Source organism: Rhinolophus hipposideros (genome assembly GCF_964194185.1).
Source record: "Rhinolophus hipposideros genome assembly, chromosome: 8".
NCBI lineage: Eukaryota > Metazoa > Chordata > Mammalia > Chiroptera > Rhinolophidae > Rhinolophus > Rhinolophus hipposideros.
This window is the reverse complement of record NC_138054.1, coordinates 15,981,142-15,993,345: the sequence shown is the minus strand read 5'-3', so window position 1 is coordinate 15,993,345 and position 12,204 is coordinate 15,981,142. Positions and strand designations below refer to the sequence as shown.

Genomic DNA, 12,204 nt, shown 5'->3' with positions numbered 1-12,204 from the left:
CTCCATGCAGGAAACAAGCCCTGAAACGAATTCAAAGGCCACATGTGCACGAGCCCAACATCCTACGCGATCTGAGGAAAACACTTGCTCAGTTTGGATCGCTCCCTTGAGGATTTACTTTGTGTTCTCCTCTTTGCCTCTGAAAGGCGGGTCAGCTAAGACGGTGACTTGGTGAGAGCGCTCGAGCCTCCCCCCGCGCCCACATCCCGGGGCCTCGGCGCCAGGCAGCAGCTGTACCATGACGTTGCTTTCCAGCATCTGCAGCCCGGGGGTCCCGTTGGCTTGCAGCAGCGTGTGGACCACGTCCTCGAGCTTGTTCTCCTCCTCAGCAGGAATGCAATACCTGGGTTGTTAGGAAACAAGGCAGAAGCAGACTTGGTAAGGACCCTCTGCCTGGAGCACATGCTGGGCCCATCCTTCCTCCTCCCTCAGAAAGGAGCAAACACGGGTCTGGAAAGCGGCTTTGGGTGCAGGAAAGGAGACACTGACACGCAGAAGAGGGACCAATCCTGGGACGGGCGAGGTGCCCGGGCTGGGTGACGGGCGCCACGTTCCCCAACCCACGCCCACCCCACTCGCAGGGCAGCACTGCCGCTACCGCCCAGCACAGCCAAACCGCACGCTCATCTTTATGCAGATCTGACCTACACATAAGCCAAAAAGCCTTCAAACCAAAAACAGATGTTTAAATCCCCTATAAATCAGATCCAGACACAGGTACAGACTCAGTTAGCCTCTCGTGAGTGCCCCAAAGCTGCGTCTTATCACTGGGTTGGCATGTGGCACTTTCCTGTGAGAGGAGGCACTGCAGGAGCAGGACTCGGTGAGGGCTACGCAGTCCCCTCAGCTGCCAGCCCAGGCCACCTCGTGAGTGCCAGGCCCAGATCTGCCTCCTTCGTTCCAGAGATGAGGGCTGGTGAGCCGGGAAACATAAAAGAACCCCTCAGTTCTCCGAATACAGAGAAGGTCAGGAAAGGAGTCCAGGCTGACCATGCACTGCCATGCGGCCGGCACTCAGGCTGACCTGCCTGGCAGCTGCTGTGAAATGGGCGCACGGCCCATCCCAGGGACCCAGGCTCTGCTCCCGAGGCAGCTGTGCGTGCCAGAACTCAGCCAGCCCGTTAGCAGCAGGCAAAGCACAACCAACGCCCACAGGCCGGGGTCAGGCAAACTGAGTGAGCAACGGGAGCCCTGGAGCGAGTCAGGCTCAGGACAGCGCAGGCCCCTCTGGCTGGAGCTAAGGAGCCAACAGGGCAGACGCGAAGGAGAGAAGACTGAAGATGCAGGCAGACCTCAGCTGACCGAAGAATGTGGAAGCCCTCACTGCAATCACAGGGTGTTGGAGGAACTATCGTTGGTGTCCCAAGGACACACTTGTCATCTACAACACGGGAAATCCTGGTGCCAGGCTGCCGGCGTGCACACAGCAGGTGTTCCAGGCCTCGAGGACCCCCCTTCTGTCTCCCCACCCAGCAGGGCCCATCCTCCGTTCCCAGCGTCCGTCCTGACAGGACCTCAGGCTGCCAAAGCACATGAAGCACTGACCACCAGTGACAATCAGAGCAGGCCGTGATGCTGCACTTCTCATCACACTTGACAGCCCTCCCTGCCCCAGCGCCCAGTTCCAAACGTGCACCTCCCCATGGCCCAGCGGGCCTGCTGCGCCGCCCCTCTCAGCTGAGCTAAGGTGTCTGTGATGAAACGCTCCACTCGGAGGCCAAACCCTGGTTTCGGCTGCTGCACTGAAGTGGTTCTTTTACTGCTTACATTATTTCAGTGCCAACATCTTCTGTTACTGATTTGTGAGTTAAATCCAGGGTTTCTAACCAAAATCACATGTCTTAAGAAAAACCACAACCATGAAGTTCTGTGATCACATCCCAGCCTCCGCTTTACTCTCCATCAGTGAGGGGCAGGGAATGGTCCTCAGGAGCCCACAGACTCCATTTCCCTGCCTCTAACCCACCCGTTATTTCACCGCATCAGCCTGCTGGCTGTGGCTCCGGTTCCACTACTCTCTGATGAAAGAACCAAGGCTCTGAGGAGTCTCTTCAGGTGTCCTGGCTCACGTCGCAGGCCTGGTGCGACTCCATAACCCCCAAGCCAGGCCCGGTGCTGCCCACGGAAGCTTCTCCAGGGAACAGCACAGAGGGCACAGTGGCTCCCGGCGGGGGAGGCCACATACTCTCCCCACGTCCAAGCAGCCACTCATGCCCCGTATGAGAAGCGTCTAGCTGTCCTCTCTCAGCCGTGTGGTCTGCACGTATCTGCCTGTCTCTCTCGGCCCCCAGGGCCAGCAGCCACTCCCAGAAGACCAACGCCAGGGCGCTGAAGACCACTTTCCCCCACACGCAGGCCCTCACCGCTCGCTGAGATGGGGCCGGGAAGGAGGCCGTCGTAATGCGGAGATGGCTGCAGACCCGGGCTCCTGGGAGCGAGAATGTTAGTTCTAAGATTTTGTTTATTTTAATAAAAGACGCCTAATCACTCCATTAGGACAATAAACACAGTTAGTGTGGGATGAATGTGGTGCTGGTAGAATGTCAGACGACAAGACATCTGATTATTTGCAGTAATTTCCCATCTGCCACCGTAAACAAAGGAAGCAGAAAGCCAGCCACGGATCAGGACGGGTTGGGGCTGACAGTTCGGCTCACAGGTGGGTACCGACACAGAATGCTTTCACGGAACAGACAAAAGTGTGCAGGGGAAACAGCACATGCGTGTGGACACAGCCCGAACTACACTTCCCGGAACACCTCCTTCCCCACAGCTGGGGGCAGGCAGGACACACTGACCTAGAGAGGCTGAAAATGACGACTCAGATGAGGCCAGAGAGAGAACGGTTTACAAGGGTTAGGAGAAGGCTGATGACATGGTCGCCACAGGGCAACTTTTGGTGACACTCTTAATGTTAACTATCCCTAATATGAAACAAATTCTTGGAAAGAACAACAAAGAATACCCTACAAGGAAAATCAAAGGAAGGTGGGCAACTGACAAAAGGAACATAAGTGGCCTATGAGCACATGAAAAGTGCTCGTCATCAGAGCAAATTAAAATACTCTCTGCCATCTCAAACCCCTCTAACAGAGATGGGGAACCCCAGGCTGAGACACTATGACAGGGAACGGGACAGACTCAGAAAAGCAAGCTCTCCAAGGCCGTCAGCCACTAGCCAGCGGGAGCTGCTGTGAGGGCGCCCCCCCCCCCCGCACCTCGCCCCCCAGGCCGCCCAGGGGCCAGGCACTTACCAGATGCAGTCAGCACCAGTGTGTAAGTAGTCAATGTAGGGAAGGTGGTTTTGGTCTCGAGACCAGCATGAGGTAGAAAAGACCATGCCGATGTTTAGCCAGGGGATTGTCACTCCTACAACACAAAGGGACAACACGGTGTTCTGAAGGGCGGCAGCACTGTCTCAGAGTGACAGCCATCAGACATCGCTTTGTTCTCCCCACATGAGAAAGGAAGAAATGGGATTCAAAACCAGACAAACAAATGTATTGTTTAATAAAACAATAAACTACTTTATTCTTTATTGTTTAATAAAATTGTGCTTATCTTTTAAGATAAGCACAATCTCGTTTATTAAACGAGAAGGTCCTTCCTCTTTCAGCTGCCACACAGAAGCAAAGCCAAGATGGGCACTGCTGCCAGCAGGTAAAAGCATCTTAATGCGTAAGCTGGGCAGCAAGATGCCCCATGGAACGTGAGACCGTGACGAGTGTTGGCAAGTCACGCACCAGCAGCCATGGGCTGAGGCAGAGAACAGGGGTGCCACTCGCTGTTTGGAGAGAGAGGCTGAGAGGTCGCCTCCCGCAGGCTGTGGAGGGTCCCAGGCCTTCTCCAGGGTCCTAGCCCTCAGGGACACCAGCCCCAGGACACCTGGCTTTCCTGAATTTCTGTGTAGAATTTATCACGTAGGAGCCTGCAGCTGCCCTAAGGGGCCACACCTTTAGCTTTAACAATACCTATTTCAAGGTGAAAAGTTGGCCACTAAGCATCAGCCCTGCTTCTAGAAGCTGTGCACTGCTTCGCTGTTCCACATTTTTATGGACTTCCATTATGATCCTATTTCTCTCTTTTCTATAAATCAGTGTTTAATATATGCATATATTCTGCACCATCACCCCCTCCTTTTCCAGCTCTGCCTAGGATTTCCCAGGGTGCTGACACGCCTTCTTCAAGCTGCTGAGGCCAGAGCCTCATGACGCTGGAGGCAGCGGCCGAGTCCTTACCAGGCACAGCACCGAGGTGACGCAGGATGGACCCTGTGTTATTAGGGAGGACGGTGAGGTTCCACCCATGCCTGCAGAGGAAAGCAGAGGGACGTCACAGACTGGCAGGGAGGGACACCATCGGGTCCCCGGAACATGGATAAGAGAAGCCGACCTTACCTTGAAAATGGTTCCGATTTCCCCACTGGGAATCCGCTGCCGTGGGTGTTGGTGTCCACCTTGCCGCAGTGCACTGCCACGTGGCAGTCCTTCTCTTCCACTAGCCTCCAGTACTCTTGCTGTGGGCAGAGGAAGGGGCGGTCAGCACCTCCGCTGTGCCGCAGCCACAGAGCACAGGTCAACTGAACAGCAGGGGACGGAACGCGCCACGAAGGAGCCCATCGCAGGCCAGCCGCCCCGAGCGCGGGGCGTGAGGCGGAGTCCGCATCAGCTCCGCGGGCAGAGCCAACAGGGACCTGGCAGCTAACGTGTGAAAGCACCCATGTCCACTCACGGCCCAGCAAGGGTGCATCCACATAATGAACACTGTTCCGCCTTCACAGGCAGGACAGTCGGACGCCTGCTACGCCACAGACGAGCCCTGAGGCCGTCATGCTCAGCGCAATACAGCGGACACACAAGGGCAAACACTGCGTGATTCCACATCGGAGGGACCTACCGGAGTTAGATTCACGGGCACTGAAAGCAGCATGGCGCTGCCAGGGGCGGGAGGGAGGGGGACAGGGGAGATACTGCAAAACGGGTCGAGTTTCAATTTTGCAAGATGAACAGCACTGCGGACGTGGATGGCCAGTCAGCTGTATGAACTTATACACTGAACTGTACACTTAAAAACGGTTACGATGGTACATTTTCAGGTTACGTATATTCTATCAGGATAAAAACATCATTTACATGAGGGGGGGCGTGGTGCTGAGGAGGCTGAGGACGCCCCACCGTCATCTTTAGGTTGTAACGAGCAGCCTCCAGCTCCGGCGTCACCAGACATGTGCCAGGCTCACTGCCTAAGCAGCGCCCAGCCTCCGGGGACGGGCAGCGCCGGCCCCTGACTCGGGGCAGGGGGTGGCTACACTGGCCGATTTAGAAAGCTTTCCAGGGGCCTGACGAGTCCCACTCAGCGGGAGTGTGTGCTAACAGGTGAGCAGTTCCCGGCTCGCCTTTAGGCGACTGGCCCCCACTCACAGGTACTTTTTCATTTTGTTTTCAATCATCATTCCGAAGCACAGCATCACTTTCCCTAACCGGGGCAAAGCCCACTGAGCTGGAACCACCTTTAGAGGCGGAAGCCTAACCAATAACCATTCGGTGCCACAGAGGGCCACTCAGCTCACACCGGTGCTGCTGGCGATGCCACCACTCTGTGCGCCGTCGACAGACGGGCCAGCCTGGGGGTGTGCAAAGGCCCTAAGCCAAGAATAAATTCAACATCACTGTAGGCACGCCTGGATTCCTGAAACACATTTCATTGAATGTAAGGAACGAAGAAGCAATAGTCTGGTTGTGGGAACTGGTCACAGTCCTAGCCCTGCCACCCATGCAGGAGACTGACAGCAACCTGCAGCAGATTAATGCAGACGTGGGGGGGGAGGGGCCCACTCCAATTAGCAGTGGGGCCCACTCCAATTGCTGAGCACTGGCCAAGAGGAAGGCCCCAGAAGCTAGACAGCCTCAGACAGAAAGTCTGGATCGTAGCAAATCTTCCGTGTGTACTCAGACATTCTGCAACTGCTAAAGCAAAGGCCGGACTTTCAAAGAGGATGAATTCCCGAGTAGGAAACTAAAATGGGCCGAGCGCTCCTGCTGCTGCGGACAGTGACGAGCCCCGTACCTTCAGAGACACCCCGAGGACAGCAACGTGCTACAAAGGCCTCTCTGTCCAGAGTCACATTCCTTTCCTCTGACATCTCCCCACAAATGCCAGGAACACTCCGGAAGTCACTGATGGCCACAGGTGTCCCAGAGTCAGGGCCGGCTGACACCGGGTGATGGAACGGGGCTCTGGCAGGGCTGAGGCCACGCAGGTGCTAGATGGCGGCATCGGGCAGAGCCGGCCGGGACACCCTGTGCACACAGCAGAGTGAGGGCCGCTGGGAAACAGGCCTGAGGACCAGGGAGGGGCCTCCTGGGCTTATGGTGGTGACTATCAGCGGTGTGGCACCATGTGGCACCGATGGACATGGCCAGATGTCCTAGTTTGGCGGGGACTGTCCTGCAAGTGCCAGTCCCAGGTAACTGGCCAGATCAGCATGGCTGCCCCCTAGTGGTTGGCCTGGGTTTTATCCAGAAGAGGTGGCATTCGTCCCTGAGAAACGCAAGCCGGGTCTGAGGCCTGTGACACATCCAAAGACAAGGCTGCGGTCCACAGCGCCAGCTCCAGGCCAGCAGCTGCCCCTCACCAGCAACAGGGGTTTGGTTTTGTTCCCTGACAGGGACCGAGTGCTGCTGAGGCCCCACCGATGGCGGCCTCTGGAAGCTCACACCGGCTCAGCGGGGCCCCAGCCAGGGGAGGCACACAAACGATCTGGTCTCTGTCCTGGGCACGTCACACGAAACTCCCGCTAATGGGTCTGGGCACGGAGGTGCACACTCGCTTCCCAGCCTCACACGAACTCAAAGAGCAGACTTGGCAGATGCACAAAAATGGCAATCTGCCAACCCCACTCAATAAAAAATAGGGGAGAAGGAAAAGCACAACTATGGTTTCAAGGGATTCCAAACATTCTCCTGCATAACAGACACACACAGGCCGAGGGAGCAGAGGCCAGCTGGGGGGACGCCCGGAGCTCACCCTGGCCTCTGCGCCTCTCAGCCTCTGCTTCGGGGTAAGTCAGGGACAAGCTGAGCAGCCTTAACTCTCTTCCTCAGACTTTTTTATTTTTTCTCTGAACAAGTTTAGATTCACTGGAGTGACAACTTTTGGCTACCCCCAGTCCACAGAAGACAAGTCAGCCACTCGAGTCCCCTCAGGCCATCAGGCCCCAGGAAGGACCCAGCACGCAGGGGCGGGCGGGCTCAGCTCACTCACCTCAATTTCAGCTGGTGCGGGCTCTTTGCTGAAGCACATGTTCATGATGTTTCTTGCTGTTCGATAAAAAGTTGTTAAAGAAACAGACCGTCCCTGGAAAGGAAACAAAACCCGGAGAGTCCAGTATGAGCAACAAAGCTGAACCTTAACCCCCATCAGGCCACCCCGACATGGGCGCCTCCCTGCAGCTGTGGGCCAGTTTGTGTCATGAGCTAACACAAACAGGGAAGGCAGGAAAATACTCTCCCCTCAGTGCCAGCAAAGGCAGATGAAGACACACCGCTGTCACAGCTCTGGGTAAATAGACACAGGCATCCGGTGGGGACAGCCCGTGTGCCTGGGGGCCACAGCTGGGGAACAGGTGAAGCCATAGGTACATTCCAGGGAGCACTGTTTCAAAGGCAGCTTTTGCTTCCTGGAGAAATGGGTGCCCAGTGGAATGGGAGGCAGGCTTCCTCAGTTTCCTCAGGGGAGGGGGCCTGACAGCATGGAGCCAGGGATAGAGGGTGCTGACAGACAGAACTTAGAGCGATTTCTTGTCCCCAAAGGTCCTCGTCACGTGAAAACCAGCCTCACGAGCAACCTCACCCGTGGATCTGAGGGAACAGGGGTAACCTGGTTGCTCCTGCCACAAAAGCCACTTGCTGCCCCCCTTGCATCTCCCCTTAGGCGACTTTAGGTGCCGGACGTCCTGCCCTCTGTTGCCCTTTCCCAGTAACATTCAAAGTGATCTGCTCACTTTTATCCATCAGCTTCCTCTTCTGGTTTGGGAATCCCAGAAAGATCCTGATTTTAACCTGTCCTGCAGAATATGTTTTGTTCTGAGGCAAACTTGTAAGATTCATGCCTTTCCCTCTTTTTTTGACCAGGCACATCTACCCCTTAGTTGCAGAATTAAGCATCGAGCACCCACTCTGTGTGTATTAAGCCTAGTTGGAGGGGCTGCAGATAGAGCAGTTCTTCAACTGACACACTCTCTGGCCATGCGGGGCTCCCGTTCAGCCCTGGGACACAACCCTTAAATACGGAAGGAAGAGCCGTGAGGAGGCAGTACGTGCACTGAGCCAGGAGCAGAGGGACACGAGCGGCAGGAAGGTGGCTTTTACCCGAGCTGCTCAGGGAAGGATTCCCTAATGAGGTGGCATTGCAGCAGCCCCGTAACAGCTCTCGAGTGCGAGGCCCATTCTCCTTGCTTTTGGAAGGACAGTCAGAGCAGTCGGTGTGAAGACTCTGGCATTGGGTTTTCAGCTTTATCAGTGACGCCATGGGGATCTAACTCAAAGAAAATGCTCCGGTACAGTTCCAAACTTCTGACGTTCTGTTCATTACGAAAGACCCTGACTACTAGAGGGACCTGATTTTGCGCAAAGGCGGACGGCCCATAACGTGAGGTGACACCCAGCGCGCCAGTCGGTGGCCGCAGGTGCGGAGACGCCTCGAGGGCGGGGAGCTCGTCTCAGGCCACAGGACTGCCACCGCCCTCCTTGCGGCCGTCGGACTCAGATAGGTTTTCATGGTGAAATCTAAAAATACCCTTTACAAAGCATGTTTTCAAAAAAATCCTTGCTTGGATCCAACTCAACTCTCATAAAATTGGCCTTCTTAAATTAAAAAAGTAACAAAAGTACAAAATATCTCATTTCATGAGTTGGCTATTCAGAGTCACAAGATTTAACGAGTGGTTTCAACTGAGGAGGGCTGCTCAGGCGAACATGCAGAAAACACATCCTAAAGTACTCCTGAGTTTACAGTCCACGGGCCACCTTCTCCCTTTTCATAAAATATTTAAAACGTGAAACAGGAGGTAGCCATGCGCAGGCTGCAGGTAGCCATTTCCCACCCCCGCCACCTCTGCAAGGCATCTTGGGAGGATGACAGGGGGACACTGGACCCTCTCTGGGTCTCATACAGAAACAGTTCCAGGCAGGCAGGGTACCTCTCTCTTTCCAGAAAGGAGTGCAGGAGCTAAAGCCCAGCAGAAAAGTAAGACATGAGGCGGAGGGCAACCAGAGGTGTGACTTCTGGGAATGGATTCAGAAAGGACGGAGGAAACCTGAAACACGAGCCCCAGACTCCCTGAGTGTCTGTGACGCATCAGGTATCAGAAGTCCACACGGACTTACGAGGCAGGCACCGGCCAGGGCCTGCCTCCCGGCGGCTACGGGAACCTGAGGAGTGTGGCTGGGGGCGAGGCGATAACCCACAGATTTCCCCACCAGCCCAACACAACTGCAGGCTCGTCGGGATGCGAGCACAGCTGCAGGTGAGGGCCGCCAGGACCCACCACACAACCCCTCCTGGTAAACCCAGAACTGGGGCCCCCGGGGGTCCGCCTATATGCCCCTCAAAGCCCGGGAAATCCAGCAGAGGCCGCTCTTAGCTCTGCCCAGGTGTCCGGGCCACCCTGCCAAGGGAGCGAGGTGCCTCAGGCCTGGTTTGAGAACCAGCCAAACAGGAGGCCACATGCGGTCTCCACTGCTGAACTGAGGCAGAGGGGCTGCTAAGCGTGGGGTCCCCAAGACCCTGCCTCGCTTCTAAGAAGAGAGAGTCTTCGCAGGATGGCTGGTGTTGCGACAAGACGTGGCAGAACTGGGAAAACACGCTGTGCATTTCCTGCTGTCGGGCTCTGCCTCCCTCCTCCCTCCGCAGTTTTCGTGGTGAGATGCACGGAGCTGACTCTATCAGGGCTTCTCTCCACCTGGCCAAGTGGGGCTGGGGGCGGGGCGGTGGGCTGTGCCAAAAATAAGTAAGGCAGCAAAGAAAACCAGTGCTGCAGACCACAAAGGCTCTGCTCCTTCTGCGTCCGAGAACCCCCAGCCCTGACTGGGCAGCTCCCGTCCACCAGGCTGAAATGGAGGTGCTCAAGGGGCCGGCTCGGAATTGTGGGCAGAGAGAAACTGCATCAGCAGTGTGGGCAGTGCGGCCCGGCCCACGGGCATGTACTCAGCCTGTGCTCATAGCCAACAGGGGAAGTGAGGGCGGCCGCAGCCGGCAGACGTCCGAGGCCTGTGTGCTCCCCGCAGGCTGCAGACATTTCTCAGGGAGCGCGGTCCAGGCCGTCGGGATCCCCAGAGCCAACCCGGCAACCAGCCCCTCCCGGCTCCAGGGCCCGAGGGTCCTACCTTATATATACACTTGTGGAAGTCGCTGAGCACACCTCTGTCCTCATCCTCTTCTTTCACCACCTCCTTTTCCTGAGCAAAGAGCCGCCGCCGGCCCGTCTTGAGCGGGGCCTGGCCCACCTCCTTCAGCTTGCTTCGGAAGCCGTTCCTGTGGGCCACGCCGTGGATGAGCCCGTTCTTGGGCTCGAAGCGGGGCAGGGGGTGGAACTTGTTGTAATCGTGCTCCGTGTGGCCCTCCAGCGGCCCCTTCCGCTTCTCCAGGATCTCCTTCTCCATCAGCACCTCCTTCTCCAGCCGCCGGTGCTCCTCGGGGGACAGGGAGTCGTAGGACAGCAGGTACTGGCAGTAGGCCTCCTGCAGCTTGGCCAGCCGGTCCTGGGCAGTTTTGGGGATGCGCAGCATGTCCGCTAGTTTGTTCCATTTTTTGAGGTCAGTCACTTGCTGCATGCCACCCATCTCGTTAATCAGCCGGAAAAAGCAGGCCAGGTCGAGCTCACAGCCTCCTGGGACAGTGAGGGGAGAAAACGCACGGACAGTTGGTGAAAAGGACCAGGGTAGGCCATGGGTGCCCATATGTGCCAGGACACCACCAGGCTCTGGGGTCAGAAGAGCCAACAATCATTTCTGACCCTCAGGGAGCTCAGTCTATAGAAACGGATGTTAAGACAATGTAGGGCACTACAGGGATAAATAAAGCCAACTGAGGCCGGGGAACCATGGAGGCTACTGTTTAAGGTGGGATGATCAGGGAAGAGGGGACACTTAGGCAGGGGCTTGAATGGCAGAGCTGGCTGTGCAGACCCGTGGGGAGGAACATCGAGTGTCCCCTCAGACAGGGCCAGCATGCACCGACGCACGGCCTTCTAACAACCAGGAGGCAGATACAAGGAGACATGGAGCAGAGACCCATCCCTGGGGAGGGACAGGGAGGGCGGGGACAGGGTTGTGCCTTCGGCTGCACCCGTGTGTCCCAGCGTCACCTGGAACAGCTGTGATGTCAGGGATTGCACACATGCAGGCCGTGCTGTCAGTCCCAATTCCCCTTCTAACACCCTCCAACACATGTGCCCCTGCAGTTGCTTATTTTCAATCCCACTGGATTTCCAGAGAGATGGACAATGTTCAGGTGAGGGCACCCGGCAGGCTGTCTGCCCTTCAAACCCTCCCTCCCATCATCGCCCATCACAGAGGGACTGCTTGTCTCAGAAAGACACAGAGGCTAGTTTTCACTACATCCCTTGATCAAATTACAGAATTGTACAAATGCACGTCCACTCAACTATGTTAGAATGTTTGCACAGCGACTATCTAGATGGGACCCGGAAAAGCAGCCTCCCTCTGGCCAATAAAGGAGGGAAAATCTTCCAGAATAACCATCCACTGGTTATCAGGAGGTAAATGCACAAGAAAACAACGTTAGGGGAGCAAAGTAAGGAAGTTTTTCGTCTTTGGAGGGTGAAGGATAGGTTTAGGAAAGCAGCAGGCCTGTTGCCGAACTCTGACAGCGGCCTATGGGCAGCCTCAGGGCCGAGGGCTGGCGGGGCATCGAGGCAACACCACACGTGAGCCTGGACCACCTCGGGCAGACTGCAAATAAGACCAGGGGTGGGTGTGCAGTAGCCTGAATGCCATTTACTCTGCTTGGCAGGACGCTGGATTCAGCTGTTCGTGGACAAGGGAGCAACCTCAGTGAAGAGACTCGCCCCGATCTCAGCCAGATTCTGCGCCTCACTCTGGTCTGTCTCAGAAGACCCCCCAGGGCTGGCAGCACACCACTGGGCTGGCAGCGGTGGAGAGTGAGCAAGCTACCCCAACGTGC

General features: G+C 56.4%; 1 protein-coding gene across 5 annotated transcripts in view; it reads right to left on the bottom strand.

Moving 5' to 3' along the window:
* JARID2 (jumonji and AT-rich interaction domain containing 2) overlaps positions 1-12,204 on the bottom strand; it is a 248,102-nt gene that overhangs the window by 11,231 nt on the left and 224,667 nt on the right. For 4 of the 5 annotated variants that reach the window (XM_081054709.1, XM_081054712.1, XM_081054711.1 and 1 more), the window contains 6 exons: positions 10,386-10,888; positions 7,264-7,356; positions 4,398-4,516; positions 4,239-4,309; positions 3,255-3,369; positions 238-343 (listed from right to left, as the gene is read on the bottom strand). In XM_081054709.1, the coding sequence (XP_080910835.1) occupies positions 238-343; positions 3,255-3,369; positions 4,239-4,309; positions 4,398-4,516; positions 7,264-7,356; positions 10,386-10,888 (1,007 nt within the window). Of the gene's footprint in view, positions 1-237; positions 344-2,363; positions 2,429-3,254; positions 3,370-4,238; positions 4,310-4,397; positions 4,517-7,263; positions 7,357-10,385; positions 10,889-12,204 lie in introns of all 5 variants that reach the window. The other variant, XR_013993713.1, reaches the window with a different exon arrangement.